Source organism: Trachemys scripta, chromosome 7 (assembly GCF_013100865.1).
Source record: "Trachemys scripta elegans isolate TJP31775 chromosome 7, CAS_Tse_1.0, whole genome shotgun sequence".
NCBI lineage: Eukaryota > Metazoa > Chordata > Testudines > Emydidae > Trachemys > Trachemys scripta.
Window position 1 is genome coordinate 20,663,842 of NC_048304.1, and position 21,496 is coordinate 20,685,337.

A 21,496-nucleotide genomic window follows, 5' to 3' on the forward strand; every position below is an offset into this window, starting at 1 on the left:
GTCATCCACCTGTGTAATGAACGTGATATCCTAAGGCCTTGTCTTCACTTATCGGAGGGTCCGGCGGCAGGCAATCGATATTCTGGGATCGATTTATCGCGTCTGGTTAAGATGTGATAAATCGATCCCGGAAGTGCTCGCAGTCGGCGCCGGTACTCCAGCTCGGCGAGAGGAGTACGCGGCATCGACGGGGGAGCCTTCCTGCCGCGTCTGGACCGCGGTAAGTTCGGACTAAGGTACTTCGAATTCAGCTACGTTATTAACGTAGCTGAATTTGCGTACCTTAGTCCGAAGTGGGGACCAGGCCTTTGATTCCAGGGATCTTACTACTGACTTCAATTCTATGAAGAACCCTGTTGTTGACAACTGGCCTAGAGGCAAAATGGGGGAGAGAGTTCAGTTTATTTTTCTAGGTAAACAGTCATTTAAAGCAATGCCAAAATAGCTGTTGACTCACACCACAGGCTCCAGTGAAACGAACCACTCTCCTGGGGGGCAAGGGTTAGCAAGAGAAAACGGGAGATTTTTGTTTAATTCATTGCAAAAATTGTACACAATTCTAAGAACCCCAAACCAAAACATTCCCTGGTCAGGTTGGTACAATGGCTTTGCATCTCATTGGTGCTGTCCTTAATTTGCAGCCTTATTTGGGGTCTTAAGTAAAGTAATAGAGAGCTTCTTCCTTCTCTTGATCAATCAGTCCTTGACCCTCATCTTCTTTCTCTTTGATAGGCACGGGCTCAGAGCGGAACATCAGCTTTCTGCCAGTCTGCAACGAAACAAAATGCAGGCACAGCAAGGGTGGTGACAGAAGAATAGGTTGGGTGCAAATGCTGGTCACTAGCAATGTTTATATGGCAAGCTTATGTTACTTTTTAGGAGATGTTACTGTCCCTCTAGTGGCACCTTTAAGACTAACAGAAGTATTGGAGCATAAGCTTTCGTGGGTGAATGCCCACTTGCGTCTGATGAAGTGGGCATTGACCCACGAAAGCTTATGCTCCAATACTTCTGTTAGTCTTAAAGGTGCCACAGGACCCTCTGTCGCTTTTTACAGATTCAGACTAACATGGCTACCCCTCTTTTACTTGTCCCTCTAGTGTTAAGTTTGTAGATAGAAGCTCCCATAAACCCCTCTGGAAAAACTAGAGTGGGTGTCCCAATTCTTTCAATAAGACAGCTCCTGGTTGGCTCAGGGCTGTCTGTGTATATGCTATTGCTGATTATCTAGTGGCTAGGTTTGTACAAAGGCACTGCACTGCAGCCTCCATATTCAAAATATCTAGTCCAACTGAAATAGCTATCCCATCATGGTGATGCCATACTTCAAATGGAAAAAGAAATAGGTAGTGAGACATTTCCATTGGTTGGAGCAAGTGACTTGCACTCAGACTGCCTGTGTGTTATTCCCCACTCTGCCACTGATTTCCTGTTTGACCTTAGGCAAGTCACATTGGCACTCTGTAACGTTTTACTCATCTGTAACATGGATACAATCACTTGCTTGGTGTGCAGCTGCATTGAGAAGTTTATGGCTAGATTCTTCACCGGTAGCAAGCAGACGTAATTCAAACCGAGGCCAGTGGAAGCTGGCTGCTTATTGCTTATGAAGAGTGGGGGTAAGATTCTGTCCTATGCTTCTATAGTGCAGTACAGAACTCAGCCCAGGAGGATAAGTGGGGCTAAGGTGGCTTTAGGCCAAATTGGTGTCCCCCGATCCTGGGCTGCTCCAGGTGTAACTAAGTCCTGGGGGCCTACTTAAGATATGGCAGCCTCCCAGGGCTGCCCAGAATCCAGTGTTGCATACTGCAGCAGTGCAACCACATCCCTTCCAGTGCTTCTGAGAGGTCCTCAGAAGGGAGCCTGTGGCTGTCTTGTAGTTCTTGTACTGGGGCTCCCAGATGGATACAGGGATACTAAGGTCCCTTTACACTACTCTGGCCCACTTATCCATTGTGAAGGGCTTCACCAGGGGGCGAGGATCTCACTCCAGATCCTTAATGTCAAAGTGCACTGAGATTTTCCATTAAACGGTGAAGCATAAGTGCCAAGTATTACCAGGAATTGCTCAGGTTACCTTTTTCTTTATTTCCGCTTGTGCTCTTGCCAGTGCCCGTTGCACCCTCTCCTCCTGCAACTGCCTCTGTTGTCTTACTTTTTCGTCCCTCATCCTTTCAGAACAATTGAGCAAAATAGGAGTTAAAATGATGGACTCTGCCAAGCAGGATACTTTTTTTTTTTACCCCGATTTTTAATAAAAGATAAATCCACAAGAGGTGAATGTTTTGTGATACAGCGCCCGCTCCATTTAGTTCTCAAGGGAATTCTAAAGTGCAATTGAGTTCTCCCTCAACATCCCCCCACCCCCTTACTCCAAAAAAACCTATTTCACTTCTCAATGGAGACATAGCAGCAGTGAACTGAACAGAGGAGATTGTACTTCTATTTCTGGATCTGTCACTGACTTTCTGTGCGCGTCACCTTCAGCAAGTTACTTACGTTCTGTAAAATGGGGCTAATGGCATTTGTGGGGTAACGATACTTACCTGGCACCTTGTGTCCTCGTACCAGTGCAAAGTGAGTATAAAATGGTATCTGATGAGGGGTTTATGCCCGTTTTGCCCTGGTGTAAATAACTACACAAAATGGCCGGGCAATGGCGAATCTGATCCACTGTGCTCTATGCATGAAAAGCATGGAGGGTAAGTGGTAATACAAAAATAATCTGCAATGACAAACTGTCCTGGCTGATTAAGTGCAGAGGGCTTCCTCTCTTGTATAGCCACTACAACTGAGAAGCCAGTGTGTTCTCAAAATACTGCTCTAATTTTAAACCCTTTCATTTAGGGGAACTTCATTTCCTGGCATTTTCCTTTTCTGCAGTGGTGTGTGGGCTTTTGTGTGCGCTTTTATTCTAAATAGCACTCTCGAAGTGGCATAATGACCTTTTTTGAATTCTGAGGAAGGAGATAAGAAAAAAAAAAAGTTCATATGTTTTTGTTACTGAACTCTTTCTGCCACTTCAAGTTTCTTCCTGCAGATCTGACGCAGACAGTGATCACACAGTCTGAACGCTGGCTTACTTCTTGGGATGTAAACAATCATCTGTATTCAGCTTCTCAAGTCCTCAATGAAAGTACATCTAATCTTAGAGCACAGATGCAGTGGGATGAGTATGGTATTTTCTACTAATGTGGGTTAGCATTTTGGGGCTTTGCAGAGGCAAAAATTTTAATTTAAAACATGCCCATGTTGTCAAATTTCCCAAATACTGTACTGGAGAACAAGGTAGGGTTTCCACACATGCCCTGCTATCTTTTAGCATACTATCTGAGCAGGAATGATCAATATGAAAACATAGATTTAATTACAGCAAGGAGTTTTTTTTTCTGCCTGATCAGTTTCTTATTCGAATTATGGGTACTAATTAGGTATTGATAATATGGGCTTTTTAATATACCTGCCATTTCTTCCTGATTCACTGACATACGTAAGCAGTTCCATTGGCATCTGTTTTTATCTTTTGGAGTTTGAGAAACGTTAAAAATTGAAATGCTGGCGTGATTTCCCCGAAACGGGTCGCACCACAGCCAGAGCAGAACTTCCTCTTACCTCATCCTCCGTTCTTTTTCTTTGGCTTTCTCTGCCTGTTCTATCTTTGTTTGAGGGACTCTCTCCAGACACTCCAATAAGTCGTCGAGTTGGTGTTCTATGACTGTTAGCAGCTGCAGGGTTCCCAGGTTGGCCTCATTTTCTCCAATGCAACGTCGATAGACCTCAGTCACCTTTTTGTTCAGGCTCACCAACATTTTGTCCTGGAGACAAGGCAAGGGGGCAGTCCTCAGCTGCGGTAAACTGTCACAGCTCCTGAGGACCTGCCCAGCGTAATCTGCTTAAACCCAGTCAAAAAGTTGAAATTAACATTTCAATTCCCTCCATAGAACTGTGTCTCATCTCACGTTTTGATACTTTCAGCATCTAGCTCCATTACATGTAGGGTTTTGTATAGGGAAAGGAAGAGGGTGCTAAAACTTCACTGTGACATTCTATACCTTGGAGCACCCTGTAACCTCCATATTCCTCATTTATATATAATTGTGATCTTGCACATAAAGCATGCCATGTGAGGTATTGGGGGAAAGGTTATGATCTGCTGAAAGCCTCTGTTCTATCTAAATATATATAATTAAGGCATATGAAGTTAGGAGATTGTGTTGTATGGTTGTCACTAAAATATGCTGTGGGTTTGGGAATCGTCCGGATACTGTCTCTCCAGAGCCAATGACAAGGGTGGTAACCAATGCCCGGGTGGGTGTCAAAAAACTCCTCAACAGCCATTGTCCAGCAAGGGAGCTACAATTCAATGACTCACCTGCATGAGGCCACACCAGGGTAACTGTTCAACCTTGCCTGGGGACTCAGCAATGCCCACAGCCATGCCTGGACTTGTATCTTCCAAGCACATGGGACTGAGGGTATAAAAAAGAACGCAGTGGCCACATGCTGGGCCTTTCTCCTGTCCCCATCTATGCTGCAACCAACAAGGACACACTGAAGACTCCAGCAGAGGAGACTGGCCCAGGTTTAAGGGACAAACCTGTATATTAAGGACTGCAGTAACCAGTGGGGTGAGAAAAACTGCTTAATCTAGATATTGCCCAGTCTAATAGCATTGAGAGTATAGACTGCGTGCTTATTTTATTTTGGTAACTGACTTTTTGCTTATCACTTAAAATCTATCTTTTGTAGTCAATACATTTGTTTACTGTTTCTTTTTCAGCGAGTTTGCCTGAAGTGTTCGATAAGTGGGCTTGCTCAGGTTTACAAAGGCTGGTGTATATCCCCTTTCCATTGATAAAGTGGTGAACCAATTAATAAACTTGCAGTGCTTGTCTTGAGAAATGCAAGATGGTGTATTCCTGAGGTGCAAGGCTGGGAGGATTTGGCTGGTGCCTTTCTCTGTGTGATTCATGAGTGGCTCTGGGAGCATTCATGCCATCTAGCTGGCTGTGGGGCTCCACATGCGGTTGCGCTGAGTGATAACAGCGCTTGGAGGGGTTTGCTGCTGGTCGCTAGCAAGGCATTGTGAGAGACAGCCCCGGCTGGAGAGTTAAGAGGGCACAGCAGTCCCACAGTCCCAGGCTGCACCCCAGAGATCCCGTCATATTCACCTCTGAAGTCTTCTGGTCACAGACTAGAGTTGTCATGGGAAGAAGCAGGACAGGCTACTCCTAGACATCTCCCTGCCAGTCTCTTACTTGCTTAGGGTCTTGCTCTATGCACATACCTGCACATCTGCTTTGTACTCTCCGAAGGAAAAGACTCGTGCCTTCAATTCCAGGTCTGCGGCTGTCTCCTCTTCTTTGATTATGGAGGCTTTGAGTGTGGCTGCAAGCTGCTTCAGCTGCTTTATCTCACGGTCCCTAATCCAGGAGAAAAGGGCGGCATTTCTGAAAAGGATCTTTCTTAGACACAGCTTTCTTCCAGCATTTTTGCAAACCGTGGCTATAACTCCTCCAACCATCAGGTGGAGCCTGAACTTTGTGACATCACTTTCCTCTGTAAGGAGACCGGCTAGTAAATGTATTCAGCTGAAATTCTCTTTCCAAGAGCTAGAGCGGACTCCAGGTCTCTGGAATAGTATTTTCTGTGCATTGGGGGTGGGAGTTAATTAAATGGTGAAAAGTTTCAGTATGTCAAAATAGAAAGATTCCTACTTAAAAAACAAGAGGCTAATATTATAATCCGATGGTTTAGATGTATTAGTCATGTTTATTGCAGTAATGTCTAAGGACCAGCTGAGAGAGGCACCCTTTTGCACTTGGCACCGAATAAACACATAGTAGAGAGGCCCTGCCCTGAAAAGCTTACAATCTAAATATACAAGACAGACACGTGTGGAGGAATAAAATATCTGTGTGGCATCCTGCAATTTAAAGACTTTACACTTTGTTTGCCTGTTGACTTCCACTAGAGAGGATTCTCGTTGGAATTATCCCAGATGCTGTAGTTTATTCCTGGGTGGAAGTCCTCTATGCAGTGCTGTATAGAACCTTTTGTGCTTTTAAATAGTAGCAACACATAGCGAATGATCAGGAGTGAAACAAGGCTCACTTCCTCACCTTTCCTTTCAGGAGCCTAGCACACCAATTCCCTAGCCCCCTGTGAATTGGGGACCAAACAACCAACTCAGACCTCCGCTATGGCAGCACACAGACCAATGCCCCAGTAACACCCCCCTCCAATCCCGGGGTTAGAAGGCAATGTGGTGAATGCAGTTCATCTGATTAACAAACTGTAGGAGAGACTCCTCTTCCATTGTGTACTGCATGGCTGATCTATCACTTTACCATGGTCCTTAATGCTATGATCTGTGGCAGGGGAGACCCCAGGCATTCTAATGCTAGAATGTATGCAGCCGCTTTCAGCCACTTACATTTTACTTCGCGTAGTGGTGAGAGTATGCTGGAGCTCATCCAAGGTTTCCTCGGTCTCCTGGGAATTCTGGATTAGGGACAGGTTCTGTTCTTCCAGCTCAGTAAAAATTTGCAGCAATTGCTGGGGATCAGTAAAATATAACTCCGGCTCCTGGGATGGGAAATACAGAATAGGGGTGTGTATCCATCTCGCTTGGTGATTCTGATTTACCAGTTTATTATTATATGAGTGCTGAAGTTTGGTCTACACTTCATAATGTTAATATATAGTTATTACATAGCTTGTTACACACAGAGATCAAGATGTGTCATCTGTCCTAAAGAACTTGCATTCTAAATGAACAAAAGCAAGACGTGGGTCTGTTGCTCGGGAGAGAGGGTGTGCAGATTATTCATGGTGGGAAGACGGAAGAAAGAGTCCCTCGCCGTGTTGGATTTTTACAGAGAGCCTTGAAGGAGAATGGTCTGGTTGGAAGTGCATAAGGGAAGTGTTCCAGCAATAAGGTTCAGCATAATAGAAGGAAGGCACAAAGCTGGGACTGAGACCAGATGATGGAAGGAGGAATTAAGGATTGGGAAGAGCACAGGTGGAGATATATCAGCAGGAGCAGGGTTAATCCGAGGAGGGGGTTGAATTTGAAGCTGTAAGGGACACAGTGCCAAAGATGGGATTTGAGGAATGGGGGAGTGCGAAGTTGTCTCTGCGTAGGAGGATTGCTTTAGCAGCAGTGTTGGGCTGATAAAGGCATGCATTTGTGGACCTGGCTCCTTGCTGTTTTGTTCGTATTGCGCGGGTTGGGTTGTACTTCCTAATGCCTGATAGCTACATTGCTCTAGAATTGTGTGAACAGCCAGGCAGCTTACAGACACCCCCCTTCCCAAGCCATCAATGCCATGGGTCAGCCAGCAAGATTTCTTACTGCCTTTCTACATGGCTCACTCTCTATTCACCCCCTCACCCTAGGAGTTTACATGTCTCCTTCATAGCCCCAGACAGGCCCTGGTTCATCAGGAATTAAGGGGGCTGTGGGCACCACAGAGTGGTGTTACAAGGAGGGAGTGCCCATGACAAGACTGGGTCTCCTAGCATCTATATGCAGTTTGATCCTGATATTTGAAATCCCCTCATGGCTCTTCTCTCTGTAACAGAGCAGCCTGTTCCTTTAAGGGCAGGACCTGGCTCAGCCTGCCCAGTTCCAGGGCTCATCCCCTTTTAAGGTCCAGGAGTTGTAGTTCCCCAGCTGGATCACATGAGTGGGAGGGGTTGTGTGAGTGGAGGCAGAAAATAGGACCTGCTATAAATGAAGCAGCCTTCAGCCTGGGCTTGTCTCCATCCATTGTTGCACTGGTTTAACTAGGATTACCATATTTTAAAAAAACAAAAAGAGGACACTCCACGGGGCCCCAGCCCCGGCCCCACCCCAACTCCGCCCCTTCCCTAAAGTTCCTGCCCCGACTCCGCCCCCTCCCCGGAACGCTCTGGCCCCTGCTCCTCCCCCTCCCCTGCTTCCCGTGAATCAAAAGTTCGCGGGAAGCCTGAAACAGGCAGGCAGCAGGTAAGCTGGAGATGGGGCACACGAGGAGGCGCAGCCCATTCCGGCCCCCGGCGGCCGAGCAGCTCTGGCCCCGGCGTCTCCGGCCTGGCTCGGCTCGGGCCCTGGGGCACTGGCCCCAGTTCCGACTAAGTGGCTCCGGCCCGGCCCCAGCCCCGGCCCTAGGTGAGCAGCGCCAGCCAAGCACCCCCAGTCCCAGTGGCTCCAGCTCGGCTTGGCTCGGGCCCCGGTTCCAGCCGAGCGGCTCTGGCCCGGCCCTGGCAGAGTGGCGCCGGCCGAGCACCGCCGGCCCCAGCGACTCCAGCCCGGATCCAAGCCCCACGACCCCTCTCTATTTTCGCGAACATGCCCAGCTTTTTGGAATTTCCTCCCGGACGGGGATTTGAGAACCAAAAAGCCGGACATGTCCGGGAAAATCCAGACGTATGGTAACCCTAGTTTAACAGGAGGTGTGATTTTTTTTTTTTTTTTTTAAACAAGTTTTATTAAACCAGTGCTACAGGTTCTGTGGACACTCTTACTGTGATTTAGTGTAGTCAGTCAATTGGGAACAGGTTTATGTTGAAATAAGCCACTCTGAAACCAGAGTAAGTGTCCATGCAAGGAGTAACTAAACCGATACAAATGTGTGTATACAACCTCTCAGTAGGAGAGGGACCAAGCTGAGGCAAGACCTGAGCTGGGGTCCTTCACAGAGGACCAAGGCAGTGGGTTGGAGAGGCCTGGGAAGAGCAGCAGTTTGGCAGAGGGAGAGGACCTAGGAAGAGTGAAGCAGGGTTGAGGGCAGATGCTGGTATAAAGTCCCAGGGATGGAACCCAGACTAGTGGAAGGGTCTGGGCTCCCCCATTGTGCCAGCTGGAGGTGATGTGGAAACTGCTGCAAACAGAGGAAGGAAGCTGTGGCCCAGAGAGGGCCGCAAATAAGGTAAAATGTGTGCAGAGCACTAGGGAAGGCTGTGACCCAGTATGGAGACTGGGTGAAAGATTCTGGGTCTCTTCATTTTGTCTGGTCTTTGTTTACCCCAGAAAGGAAGGACTTTTTGCTTTGACTGGAAGATCCACCTACTTAAATCACCAAAATGTCAAAGCACCCAAGTGCCTGAAGAGATGGGGAAATGAGGTACCAAGCTGAGGTGAATCTGAGGCACGCATAGTTTGACATTGGACCAGGTAAGAAGCCACTATGTCCCAGTAAGAACCCATTATATTCCTTGCTCAACATTCCCTGTCTTCACTTCCCTGCAGTGAGGGATTGGAAGGTCCTTTACGGCCCTTTGCCCTCTAATTATTGCTCCTAACATCCGCATGGATGAAGGTTAAGAAAGTAAAAGATTAAAGACAGCCGCTACCAATAAGCTGCTTGAAACCAGCCATAATTGATCCTAGACCAGTGTCTCCCAAACTTGGGACGCCGCTTGTTTAGGGAAAGCCCCTGGCGGGCCGGGCCGGTTTGTTTACCTGCCGCGTCTGCAGGTTCGGCCGATCACAGCTCCCAGTGGCCACGGTTCGCTGTCAGGGAGCTGCTGGAAGCAGCGGCCAGTACGTCCCTTGGCCTGCGCCACTTCCAGCAGCTCTCATTGGCCTGGAGCGGCGAACTGTGGCCAGTGGGTGCTGCGATTGGCCGAACCTGCAGACATGGCAGGTAAACAAACCAGCCCGGCCCGCCAGGGGCTTTCCCTAAACAAGCGGCGGCCCTAGTTTGGGAAACACTGTCCTAGACGATGAGAGGTCATGACTGAAGCTGAGCAACAGTGAGCATATCAACAATGCAGGGTTCCAGCGATAGCTGAAGTTGGAACAGATGGCTGAGAGAGCCCAGGCCCTCCCTCTGCTCTTGGCTCCTAACACCTCCTGGGACCATATACCCTGGGCAGCTTGCCACCCTCAAATGAAAAGAAAACCTCACATGATTTTCTCCTTGGAGAGAGATGTGTGTGTGGGGGGGGGGGGGTGCGGGGAGAGAGAGAATCGCACATGACAAATGCCAGTCACATCAGTGTGGTGAGGAGGGCAGTGTGAGAACCTGAACAGAAGTAGTTGAATTTTAGATCCATTTTAGGATGAAGCTGAGCACGTTGTCAGCAAAAAGGTAAGTAAAGGGTAGCTGCAGCCACTAACAAACCTTGCTCTGTGCAACCCTACTGCGGTGTAACATCCTTTAAGCAAATGTAGCGATGTGCTTCTCTGTACAGACGTACTGCTTGCAACAAGTCTGGGCAGCAAATATCATATTTGGCATCAAAACAGAAGTTTGAAAGTACCTCTTCGTTCAGCAACCGTCAACATTTTTAGTACTTAAATTGCACGCAGACGCTGTGTTCTAAGTTAGAATGAATGGGTGATGGGACAGATTTTTTTTTAAAAAGTGGAGGCTTACATACACAGATACAAGTGTGCAATTGCACACCTGCTGTGGTGGGGCAGTTACTACAGCTGCAGGCACAAATGGCCATTTAGATGGCTGAACAGTCATTTGTGCAATTGTCAAGTCCCACATGTAACTGCAGCTATTTCAACTTTGAAAATGTTGGCTTTAAATGGACATCTGTCAAGAGCAGGCTTCTGTTTTTTAATCCTTGCCTGTTTTTAATGATGGGGATTATGAAAAGATGAGATTTTAAAAAATCTAATATTCACCATTTATGCTGCGAATTTACTTTTCTGCATTTTACTCTGTTCTGTCATTGGTCAGTTTCATTGTTGTCTCCCATGAGCTAGCCTCCATGCTGTTTTTCTTTGGGTTTGCTGCATTGTAAGTGGCATGGGGAGCAGATGTTGAAATTTTAGGGGAACAACCACCACCTCTATTTACAGTTGTTAAAAATATCTCTTTACAAAACTTCAATTTTGGACTAAAAAAAATCACTTTATAATAACAAAAATCTTAAACACATAGTATGACTGGTGGCAAACTGAGTTGATCCTGGGTCTGCTAAAGGCAAAGGAAATCAATTATTCCCTTGGTTCAGATATTTCTATTACACTCATCACTAAGATATCCTAAAAGAAAATAAGCATGCAGTGTTGTAATAATTAGATACAGGAACTCCACAATTCATCAACTAATGGTTGGAAGGTATGGGAAATCAGCAAAACAAGCCACAGATGGAATGAGAAGACAGGTATAATATCTGAGTAGTTCAACGCAAGGCTACTGACCTCATCCTCGTCCTCATTGTCAGAGAAGGTTGTACTCGCCTTCTCCTCCATTGCTAGGGCGGCAATGCTCCTGAAAAGGTATTTCCAGTGACAGGCACTTACAGAAATGATTGCTTAAGCCATGTTAAAGGAGATCTTGTTAGCTAGTAGCCAGATTCCTAGTGCACTTGCTAAGTTAATAACTGCAAACCACCTCTGGTTGTACCAGTAAATAGCTGGCAAATTACATTTCTTGTACATGTTACCTATCTGATTTTAAATATTAACATTTGCAGGCCTGGGTTCCTTCTAGGCTGTTATTTGTTTTATGGTATCGCTAGGAACCCAAGATATGGACCAGGCCCCATTACGCTAGCTACTGTACAAACAGAACAAAAAGATGGTCCCTGACCCAAAGGACTGCCATTCTCAGCCTTTCTGGGTTCCGTTCAGCAGTTGCAGAGCCATTCCCACTGGTATTGCAATGACAGTCCTGAACCAAAACCACTGATTCTGAACACCCCCAACCTTTAGGGGGGTCTGGGACCCAGCTGTGGATGTGAATTTGGCAGCTGAGCCCTGCTCTCTATAATGGGTTGAATCAAGGGCTTGATCCAGTGGCCTGTGGAACAGCAGAATGCATAGTATGGAGTGGTTCTGCATGTGTGCTCCATACAAGCTGGTTGCAGCAGTGCTCCTAGGCAGAGCGGTTTCCACACAGCTGGAGCCATCTGCAGAGTGTACATCCCTGTCCCCTATACCCTGCGCACAGGAGAGAAAGTGGGCAAGTTGAAGGCATGGCAGAGAAACATATTCCTAAGCAGGACTCCCGGGTCATTAATGAACAGTGCAGCAGTTTATTTCACTGCTCCAGCGAGGAATCAGCCCCAAGTGCATGATGAAGAGCAACAGGGTGAGAGACATTGGACTCATGCCAGCAGCAGATTCTACTCATCAGCCTTGCTGCTGCTGCTCCATGCACTCTCTTCCATGTCCTCTTCATGCCACAACGGGGAGCTCCAAAACTCCCCATCAGATCACTGCCTTTGGGGAATTTTACAAATGGATCCAGATCCCAACTCTGGGGATCGGGTCTGTCGCTAAAGGTAATATTCTAAAGTCCCACATCTGCAGCCACTATGTGCCGAATAGCACTGAGTCAGGCAAGTCGTCCCATTTGATTTCGGGGCGGGGGGGAAGAGAGGGGGAGGGGGACTCACGTAAGTGCTGCTCATTGTAGGGGTACCAAAATTGGGTGACCAGAATACACTTCAACTGGAGGAAAAGGGAGCTGCCCTCAAAACAACAATTTCACCAGAAAACTACTATTAGTGAGGTTCTCTTCCCTTAGGCAGACAGGCAAATAATACCCAGTGACCCCGCACAAACAGGTAGCAAACACCTTTGCCTGCATGGTGAAGCTGGCCTTGTCTATACTCCCCTCTCCCCTTCCCTGCCTCTCTGCTTCTAGGTCACTGTGGTTATGGGGAACCCACACCTGGTACAGGAAGCATTATTCTACCTGCCTCCCAGCATACATTGATTACATCTTTAATTAGTCATGATTATAATGCACGTGACAAGTAGATACAGTGGAGCCCTCTTTTGTTGTGGGACAAATGCCTTTTGCCCTAGAATACCACTGGGTGGCGGCCTGAGGAAACAAACACTTTAGCCAAGTGCTCAGCTGGTGTACGTTGGTGTACATCTATTGAGATCAATGGGGCTATGCCAGTTTACAGCAACTGAGAATCTGGCCCTCTGACATTTTGACTTGCTCTAATAAGAGAGCCAAACACATTAACTGGATGCTTTTCCTAAAACCACAGAAGGTAAATAATACTCACGCATACCTGTAGCTACTGTCATCTGATTGACAGCTCTCCTATATTTACATCCATCGCCTTCACCAGGTGTCTCATACTTACTGTCGTCTTGTCTGCTGGGATTTCAAGTTTTGCTTTGAGGGGCTTTTGCCTGTCCTGAGGGATTCCCTTCTCTGCATGATTTGGCTTGGGGACTTCAGATCAAGTCCTCCTGAAGAGAAATCAACACTCTGACGTCCTGTATAGCCAAGATAAGGCAACTTGCCACGTCTGGTTCGGGGTGTTGGATCCTGGCCTGAACACAAGAGGAACATAGAAGGGGAGGCTGCACACAGCAAGGAATGGCCAGAAACACTTCTTGGGAGAACTTACCCTTGGGCGTGATGGGAGAAATGGAGATTTTTTCTTCTTTCACTTCAGAGGACATTTTCATCGCCTTGGTCTTCATCTGCTTTTTTTCATACTCTTCCTGCCACTCTTTTGGAGAAAGCTGGTAGAGGAAGTTCTTGTACTTCTTGTACTCCTTCAAAGTGTCTTCAAACCTGGATATCTCACTAGGACGGAGGAGCAAACAGGTTGCACTAGATTTAATAGCACAGTTAAAAGCACCATTCTGAAGAACTTCTATCCTGAAATGCAGCTCTATTCTGACAGCAACTATGTCAATATGGCACTGTCTCGCTCCACAGACCCACTCCCTGTGTACATTCAAAGTCTGAGCTGCAGACTCAAGGCCAACAAGTTTTTAACTGCTGTTAGACCTGCACAGCTAAGAGGGAGTGAGCTAGCATCCACATATTTCTTCTTGTGCATCCTCAACAGAATGGGTCACTCATGCACAGGGGTCAGAGTACATTGATACAGGAGGGGGGACTCTCAACACACCAGCCAAGGAGAAGGGGGGGCTATGGAGAAGCCCTGCCTCTTGAAGCTAATGAGAAGAGGGGAGCTCTCCTTGGCTTTTAGTAGAAGAGAGGGTCTTCACTCCCCCAGTCCCATCTAACCCCTACTTTAACCCCTGCTCCTGTGAGAGTCCAGTGAAGGCACCTGTAATAAACAGATGTCCTCAAGGGCCTAATTTGGCCTGTAGCATCTTTAGTGGTAGTGGAGATGATGGATGAGATTGAAAGAACCCAGGTTGACTCTGAGAACCCAGCCTGGTTTGCAGGGCTGGCTGTTGGCAAGTTGAGCAGATGTCATTCAAAAACCAGAGACAAGGCATGGAACCCCGCAGTGCCTTTTTTACAGAGCAGAAGCACACTTTACTCGTGATTCCTGCAAGCCATTAGAGTATTTGAAATCCTATAGCCCAAAAAAAAAAAAAAAGTTAGGCTGGCACAGCACATGGCTAGGGAGACAGCCTGTGTCACATCTTCCACTGAATCAGTTCTGAAGCCACCACTCAAATTAGGCACCTGTAAAGGCTCCCTGACGAAATTCTGGGACACAATATAGAGCTGTCAGCTGAGAATCAATGCCAGCCCCTACAATACAGGGCTCATAGGAGGAGAACATCTTTCAGTTAGGAAAGAGTTCCTGTTACAGGCTCCCAGGAGGGGGGTTATAAACAAGCTCAGGACTGGCTCAGTGGCCCAGTAAGAGTGCTGCCGCATGAGAGATCGGAAGATCCAATTCACATTCTGCGTTGCCAGGGTGGCTGGGCTGGGAGTGCCAAGGTAGCAAGCTTAGTCTTGCAGGTTTGGGGGAAGGGAACCTTTATGGCTGAAAGATGGAGCAGTGTATTAATGAGCTGCATCCAGTCATCCTTTGCTGGGCGTAAGATCTCTGAGGATGGAGAGAGTAATGAGTGGAGTGAGAAATTAGGTGTTTGGAGGACTCCCTAATCTCTCCCTCAGTGAGGAAAACCATAGCTTCATCCAAGTTAGAGATAGAGAAGACTTACTGGATCATCTTCCCTGTGCCAAGGTCAGGCTTGTTCCCTGAAGTGTATCTTCCATGAAAAATACCATAATAATAGCTTTGAAACCTCAGATCTAAGTGAGTCAATACTAGAGATGGGGACAGACCTAAACCTAGATATGGTCAGACCCAATCTTTTGGAAGTTTTAGATCCATTTCAAATGCCATTGCTCATACTCTGTCTCTACCTTCCTCTAGCTATTATACCAAAGCTATCTAGTTTCACAGACAGTGCAAGGCGTTCATCTACTATCCATAAGAACATAAGATCCATCGACTCCAAGACGCAACAAGTAAGGTAAGTGGGAGAGCAGATTTTCCTTCTGTCTTTGGAGATGAAGGCTAAGTTTTCTGAATATGAATGTACACAAAATGTGTACTGTATATACAATTACATGTCTGTGTGTAATGGCATGTCAATGGCCAGTTCCGCAAATGCCTGATCGTTTGTTTAACAATACCCAATTTGCATACATAATTGAAGTAATTGGGCATGCACATTAGCCATGATACTGTGCACATTTTGCGGTGTGCATTCACACTTGGCCTGTTTTTAAAAACAAACAAACAAACTCCGAGAGTCTCCTGGGAATTCCAATCTAGAGCTGTATAGGGCTTTGAGCAACATTCTAACTTGGGGAATGGTCAAATAAGGCCCTCCATAGAAGAACCTGCAAAAAACAAAATATCAGATTGTGGTAGATATAATATAGGGAAATCCCTTTTATATTCCTGACTTGGCCAGGTTCTGCTCTTAGCGATGCTGGGGTAAACCTGAAGTAGTGCTATTGAAATAGCATCATGATAATTGAGCAACTGCCATGCAAACATCTTGACACTCCAGTGAAGTCAAAAGAGTTACTCCAGATTTAAACCAGCATCCGTGAGCACAGTCTCAGCATTTTAAGGTAAAGCCAATGCACACACAGACAATCCCAAGTCTTCTCTAAAACTCTGTCCATGTTATGAGAGGACACTATCGAAGTTTAATAAAAAAGCTAGTTACTTGATCACCAAGCTTTAGTGCTGTAATTGGAGACGCTCAACTTTTCCTGTCGGTGTGTCATACTCCAAGGCCAGACGGTGAAATTCAACAGTGCCATAAACTGGTACATCAGTACAGATTGCACCCACTTACACCAGGACTGAATTTGGCCCAGTTTTGATAATTCTCCCTGAGATTATCAGAAGAACCTGACTGAGCACATGGATGGGGTAACCTGCCACTCACACAAGAACATTTAAGGCCCCTAAAGTTTTTTTTATTTTTAGCACGAGGAGGGTGGCGCAATCGGCTCAATGTTATCGGATTGCATTACAATGTGACGACATTGCAACATGAAGTTGAATTGTTCCATTACACAGCTACTGTCTCATGACAGTTTGGCTTCAGATGACACGGACAGCACAAACTTGTAAAGGCGGCAGCCCTGAGGATGCAGCTCCATAAGGTCTGTTCAAGCTATTCAGTGACAGTGTTCGCTGGGTGATCGTTACCTTTGAATGCTCATCATTTGTCCAGTAAGCTCCCGGATCTCGATTATTTTCTCAATCTTTGCTTTGGTTTCTTTTTCAGCACTAGGGAAGAATGCATAAAAATAAGATTGCAAATGTGCATAGAACCGCAGTTGTAGTGGGGTGGGGGAGAAGTGTATAGAACAGACGAAAGAGATGGAGCGGACGGAAATCTTTATTATATCTGAAAATGTACTCTGCTGACTCTCTGTTGTGACATGGGGTCTTTTGTGATACTCCCAGTCTACTGGACTGACATCAAACTCATTTCACCCAGCTCATTGGAAATATGAACAAACCAAGTCACCTTTGAGCCAAGACCAGAGCCGGGGTGGGTGCGAGCAAGTGAATGGGGTTAAAGAATTTCAGGTCAAAAGGAATGTTCAAGTTTGCTATGAAGAGAGATGGTAGAAAACCCCATCTCCTCCCCCATTTCCCATTGTAATTTCAAACTTAAAAAAAAAAAAATTCTACTCAGCCACTGTTTCCTAATGTCTGAAACAAGGGGATTAGAACCAAGTGTTCCACCCAGGCTTCGAGTTACCAGTGACACTATGGTATATCCATGTAAGCAATTATTATATTGCAATACTGGACTCAGAAAACGGAGGATAACAGTAGTTCTTGAAACATGGAGGCATGGGTAAGCAACCAGAGCACGTACCCAGGGATCCTGGCATGCTTGTATTCTTCTTGCTAGCCAGTGCTAAAGGCCCATGCTGCCACATCTATACTACCATTGTTACTTGTGCTAGCTAGATTAAAGCTATCATGGGTAGGCTTGCCTGTGCTACAATCACAGCTTTACTTACAAATTCCCTTCGAGGTTCCTGAGGGCAGGACCTTTGCCTGGGGATTAGACTATAGTGGCATTGCTCTACTACAACCCTTATCAATGGGCAGGATGGTCGCCCCATCGACTAAAGCAGCAAGTGCTACTGGCTGGAAAGGGGCACAGTCAGCATCTGTTTGAGGAATCTCCCATCAACCCCACTGCAGGTGTCCACCCCCATGCAGGGCAGCAGTGGAAACAACCTTCATGGGGTGGTGAATCCCACCCTTGCACTCAAACTTGGTTTGAGCCAATGGTGTCGCTTGACTGGGCCGTGAGCCTACATGCTGATCAGTTTTCGAGCTCTGCAAGGGGAAGTCTAGATTCAGAGGGTCTGTGTGTAACCTCTAGCATGGGTACCCAAACAGATGTGCCCAGAGATGGGCATAAACCTGCCGCCTTGCCACGTGCAGAACGCCCAGTGATGCTCCTGGGAGCACTGTGTGTGTGGCAGGGACCATGGCCGTGGAGCCCCCATGTCCAGACATCCATGCCAAAGAGTCTACGTGTTGCCCCCACCACTTGCGTTACGTTTTCAGCGCCTGAGCAGAGTTTTTATCGTTCTCCTTCAGGAACTCGTCAAACATGGCAGCGTCCTTCTCCAGGTACTGTTCAGCCTTTTCCAGTTTTGCTTCCTCTTCTGCTGCTAAGCTTTCCAGCTTCTGAATTTCATCTCTCTTTATTGCCACAGCGTACTGAAATCAACCCAAAAGGGCAACATGGTGACTCATGCTACCTCCTCACTCTGCTTGGTTTCCTTAGAATTCTGGTTTAGCCTGGTTCTTTTCTGGCTGCTGCAACCATTGTTACATCAGCCACAAACATACACATGGCTTCACGCGGCAGCAGTGCCTTCTCCCTGAGGATCTCAAAGCACTTTGATCCCCATGTGCTGATGGGTGGGCTGAGACAGGGAGATGCATAATGAGTCACAGAGCAAGTCAGGGATGAAGCTAAAAATAGAACCCAGGAGTCCTATAACCCCCTTCCCTGCTGTAACCACTAGATAATACCATTGATTTCAACTGAGTTATATTGGCATAAGTTGGGAGTTGAATTTGTGAATCAGGTCCAATCTGTCCACACACTTACACTGTCATCATCACCGTAGTGTCCAAACACATCACAATCATTAATGAATTTATCCTCAGAACAGCCTTGTGCAGGAGGGAAGTATTATCCTCATTTACAGATAAGGAACTGAGGCAAAGGTAGATTAAGCGATTTATGTAAGATCACACAGTAAATCTGTGATAGAGCCAGATATCCTGAGTCCCTCTCCAGTACCTTAACCACAATACCAACACATTCAGCTAATGAGGCCTGATTAGCACTTCTCTGCGCTAACCACTAGCCATGCTGCATATAAAACAACACACAAGGAAGGAGCTCAAAATAGTTTTTACATAAATCACATTCGTAAACCAAAGCCAAATACCTGCAGCAGAAACATCTGTCGCTTCTTGTCTATGTATTCATGGAGCGTCTCTTTTTCCACTTGCTGGTCTGAAAGCATGAGACAAAGTCGTGCAAGCTGGGGGTGGTACAAGTGGTCAAGGCAAAACACAGTGACCAAACAAAAGGAGGCGTATATGCAAAACCACAGTTAGTAGGGAGAACTCATTGGAATGGGCATGGGCATCTGCACTTGAGGCCTAAATGAGCGGGTACAGAATCAAGTCAGCTCACGCTGGGTCTCTTTGTCTGCTGGAGGGGGGAAAAAAACAGGAAGTTAAATGGTAACAGAAAGTGAATTAACTTTGTCCTTGATTAGGACAAGGAGAAAAAACTCAGGAGGCTTCTGGCACTTGGATGTAGTCACAGGGTTGAATCAGGATAATTTCTGAAGCTGGGAGAACTAGATAATTAATTGCTTTAAAGAGCAGAGCTCTGAACCTTTGTGGTTTTCGGTCTTTGTTATTCAGGTTTGTGCCCATCACTGCAGTTAGTGTCAAAGCAAAAAAAAAAAAAAAAATGGATTGCAAAGCGCGCAAAAGGAAAGGAGAATTTTACTTGCAGAGGTAAACACTTGTACATGTATTTTAGCAACAAGGAAGTACTAAGGATACTGAGGTGGAGTTCCTGGACTGGTTCTCCAATCTGTGACACTAGTTTTATACTGAGTTTAATGGAGTTACACCTGCATGAAACTGGTATAACAGAGTGGAGTGTCAGGCCCCCATAAGGGCCAAATCTAAATCACATCGCATTAATTACAAAACTCCTATTGACTTTCATGGGATCAAGATTTTGCCTTAAAGGCAGACAAATATAACTTGCTGGATCATGGTGGAATGGAAATATCTCCATGACCCACAGCATAACCTAGAGCCTTGGGAGCCCCAGACCAAGCTCTGTCATGACTCACACCCCATGCAACACCATTGATGACAACTTTTTGCACAGGATGTAAGATAAGGCAGAATTTGGTTCACTGTTTTGTAATAAATTTCTGTGTGTGCCACATATAAGCCCTTAGGTACGTACATATAGTAGAGACCGGATGCATGGATATTGGCAAAGTATGATAGACGACTATGGTGCCTGCATGCTAGAGGAACTCAACTACGAGCTGCTTCTGAAGAGAACAAGAATACTTGCAACTCTCAACCCTTCTTTGTTACAGTCCCTCATGGAGCCTGATGGGATGTTAAGTCTAGCAAGTTCTCTACCTTTGGTAACTGCTATCTTCCAAGAGATACTTTCTTGGAGAGCTTTCAGTCGCTGTGCTTCTGCTGCCAGTTCTCTGTCCTCTGCTTCCTCCTCCTTCTGGAGCTCCTTCTTGAACCCTGACTGCTTGGCATTCATCATAGTGGAATAGGTCATCTTCTCATGGACTTTCAGGGTCTTCTTTCGCTCACGTTCCTAGGGGGAGACTTCAGTTATGTAGACAAGTTTTCCTAGTCAAATACTTTGTCCAGTACAGTCTTCAAATGACTCAAGAGATTACTTCACAATCTAACTGATCTCCCCATTAGGAAGCTTTTCTGATATTTAAATTTGCTCAATTTCATCCTATTACTCCTCGTGATACTGCCTTGGAGCCACCCAAACAATTCATCTCATTCCTTGAAGCTTACACCCAGCCATGTGCACACTGTTGCTACATCTCCTCCCCTGCTAGATTTTAAATGTATGTATTGAGTGCCTCGTGTTTCCCTTTGTGGGTTATTCCTGAGAGGGGGAGTGGGGACTTGCTGAGTCTCCTTCTTCCATTACAGGGCTGGCATTTGTCCCCCTACTCAGCAGAAGAGGCTGATCTCAGGGAACCTCTCAAATGTAAGGGACATCCACACAAAGGACTCTTGCCTTCACAGTGCTGTCTGCCTCCTGCAGCCTCTTGAAAGCACAGACCCTACAAGAATTGTACTACCATGGGCTCCCCTGTGTCCTTCCCCATTCGTGGATCTGGAGCCTTGAGGAAACCCCTCCAGGGCTGTGGGGAAGAAGGAAGCAAACCACAGAGCTGGCTTGCCCCAACTTCCAGGCCTCACTAGTCCTGCTCTTGAGGTTCCAATTCCTCTCCTCTTATGGACAGAAGCCTGGAGTCCTAAATTAATCTGTCAACCTCAGCATTCATTTAGCTTGTGGTCCAGCACAAGCCAGCATTAGTATATGGGCTCTCCAAGTCAAGGGATGAGTCTGATTAACTGTAAAACAGGAGATCTGTAAAACCCAAAGGTGCTACAGAAATAAGTAATTTCAGGAGCCTCCCACAGGAATGGTAAATCCACCATTATGTAAGCAGAGTCAGGATAAGCTCTACCCTGACATCTGGTGGTGAATTATGGCAAAGGTGGAAAAGAACTTCAGGGGCTGATCTTGTTTGCATAGGCACCCCCACTCGCCTAGCCTGGGACAACAACAACTGAAAGTGGTTACTTTGGCTGCTGTGGGATCCCCAGTTTATCTGTTATTGGAGCAGAAAGAATAAAGTGTTGTTACCCTGATTCTGTGAATCAAGGCCAGTGGAACTGTTGTATGACAGAGGGACTCACCAGTAACTAAGTAGCACTCGCTAGACAAGGGGCATGGGTTACAAAACCCAGTGAATTGAGTGAGGTTGGGGACAGGTATGTGCCCCTTTTGAGGGCCTGGAACACCAATTGCACTATCCCCTCTCTCCACTGTTGAATAGCAGAGCTAAGTTTGCTTCCATTAGGAGTCTAACTAGAAGTTGCTGAACTGAATTCACTTTGGGCCAATGGTGCACCAGCACTGGGGCTCCCCTACTACAAGCTGAAATCACTTAAGAGCTGAAATCACTAAAAGAAC

At 46.4% G+C, this 21,496-nt stretch overlaps 1 protein-coding gene across 1 annotated transcript in view; it reads right to left on the bottom strand.

Moving 5' to 3' along the window:
- Positions 1–502: 502 nt before the first annotated feature.
- The window catches only part of CFAP100 (cilia and flagella associated protein 100), a gene marked incomplete in the record, with an annotated part of 26,038 nt that continues 5,044 nt past the window's right edge, over positions 503–21,496 (bottom strand). Inside the window, 12 exon segments of the mRNA XM_034777065.1 lie at positions 503–769; positions 2,078–2,171; positions 3,613–3,815; positions 5,288–5,423; positions 6,437–6,588; positions 11,150–11,219; positions 13,057–13,249; positions 13,327–13,508; positions 16,372–16,452; positions 17,753–17,916; positions 18,660–18,727; positions 19,894–20,086. Coding sequence (XP_034632956.1) covers positions 656–769; positions 2,078–2,171; positions 3,613–3,815; positions 5,288–5,423; positions 6,437–6,588; positions 11,150–11,219; positions 13,057–13,249; positions 13,327–13,508; positions 16,372–16,452; positions 17,753–17,916; positions 18,660–18,727; positions 19,894–20,086 — 1,650 coding nt within the window.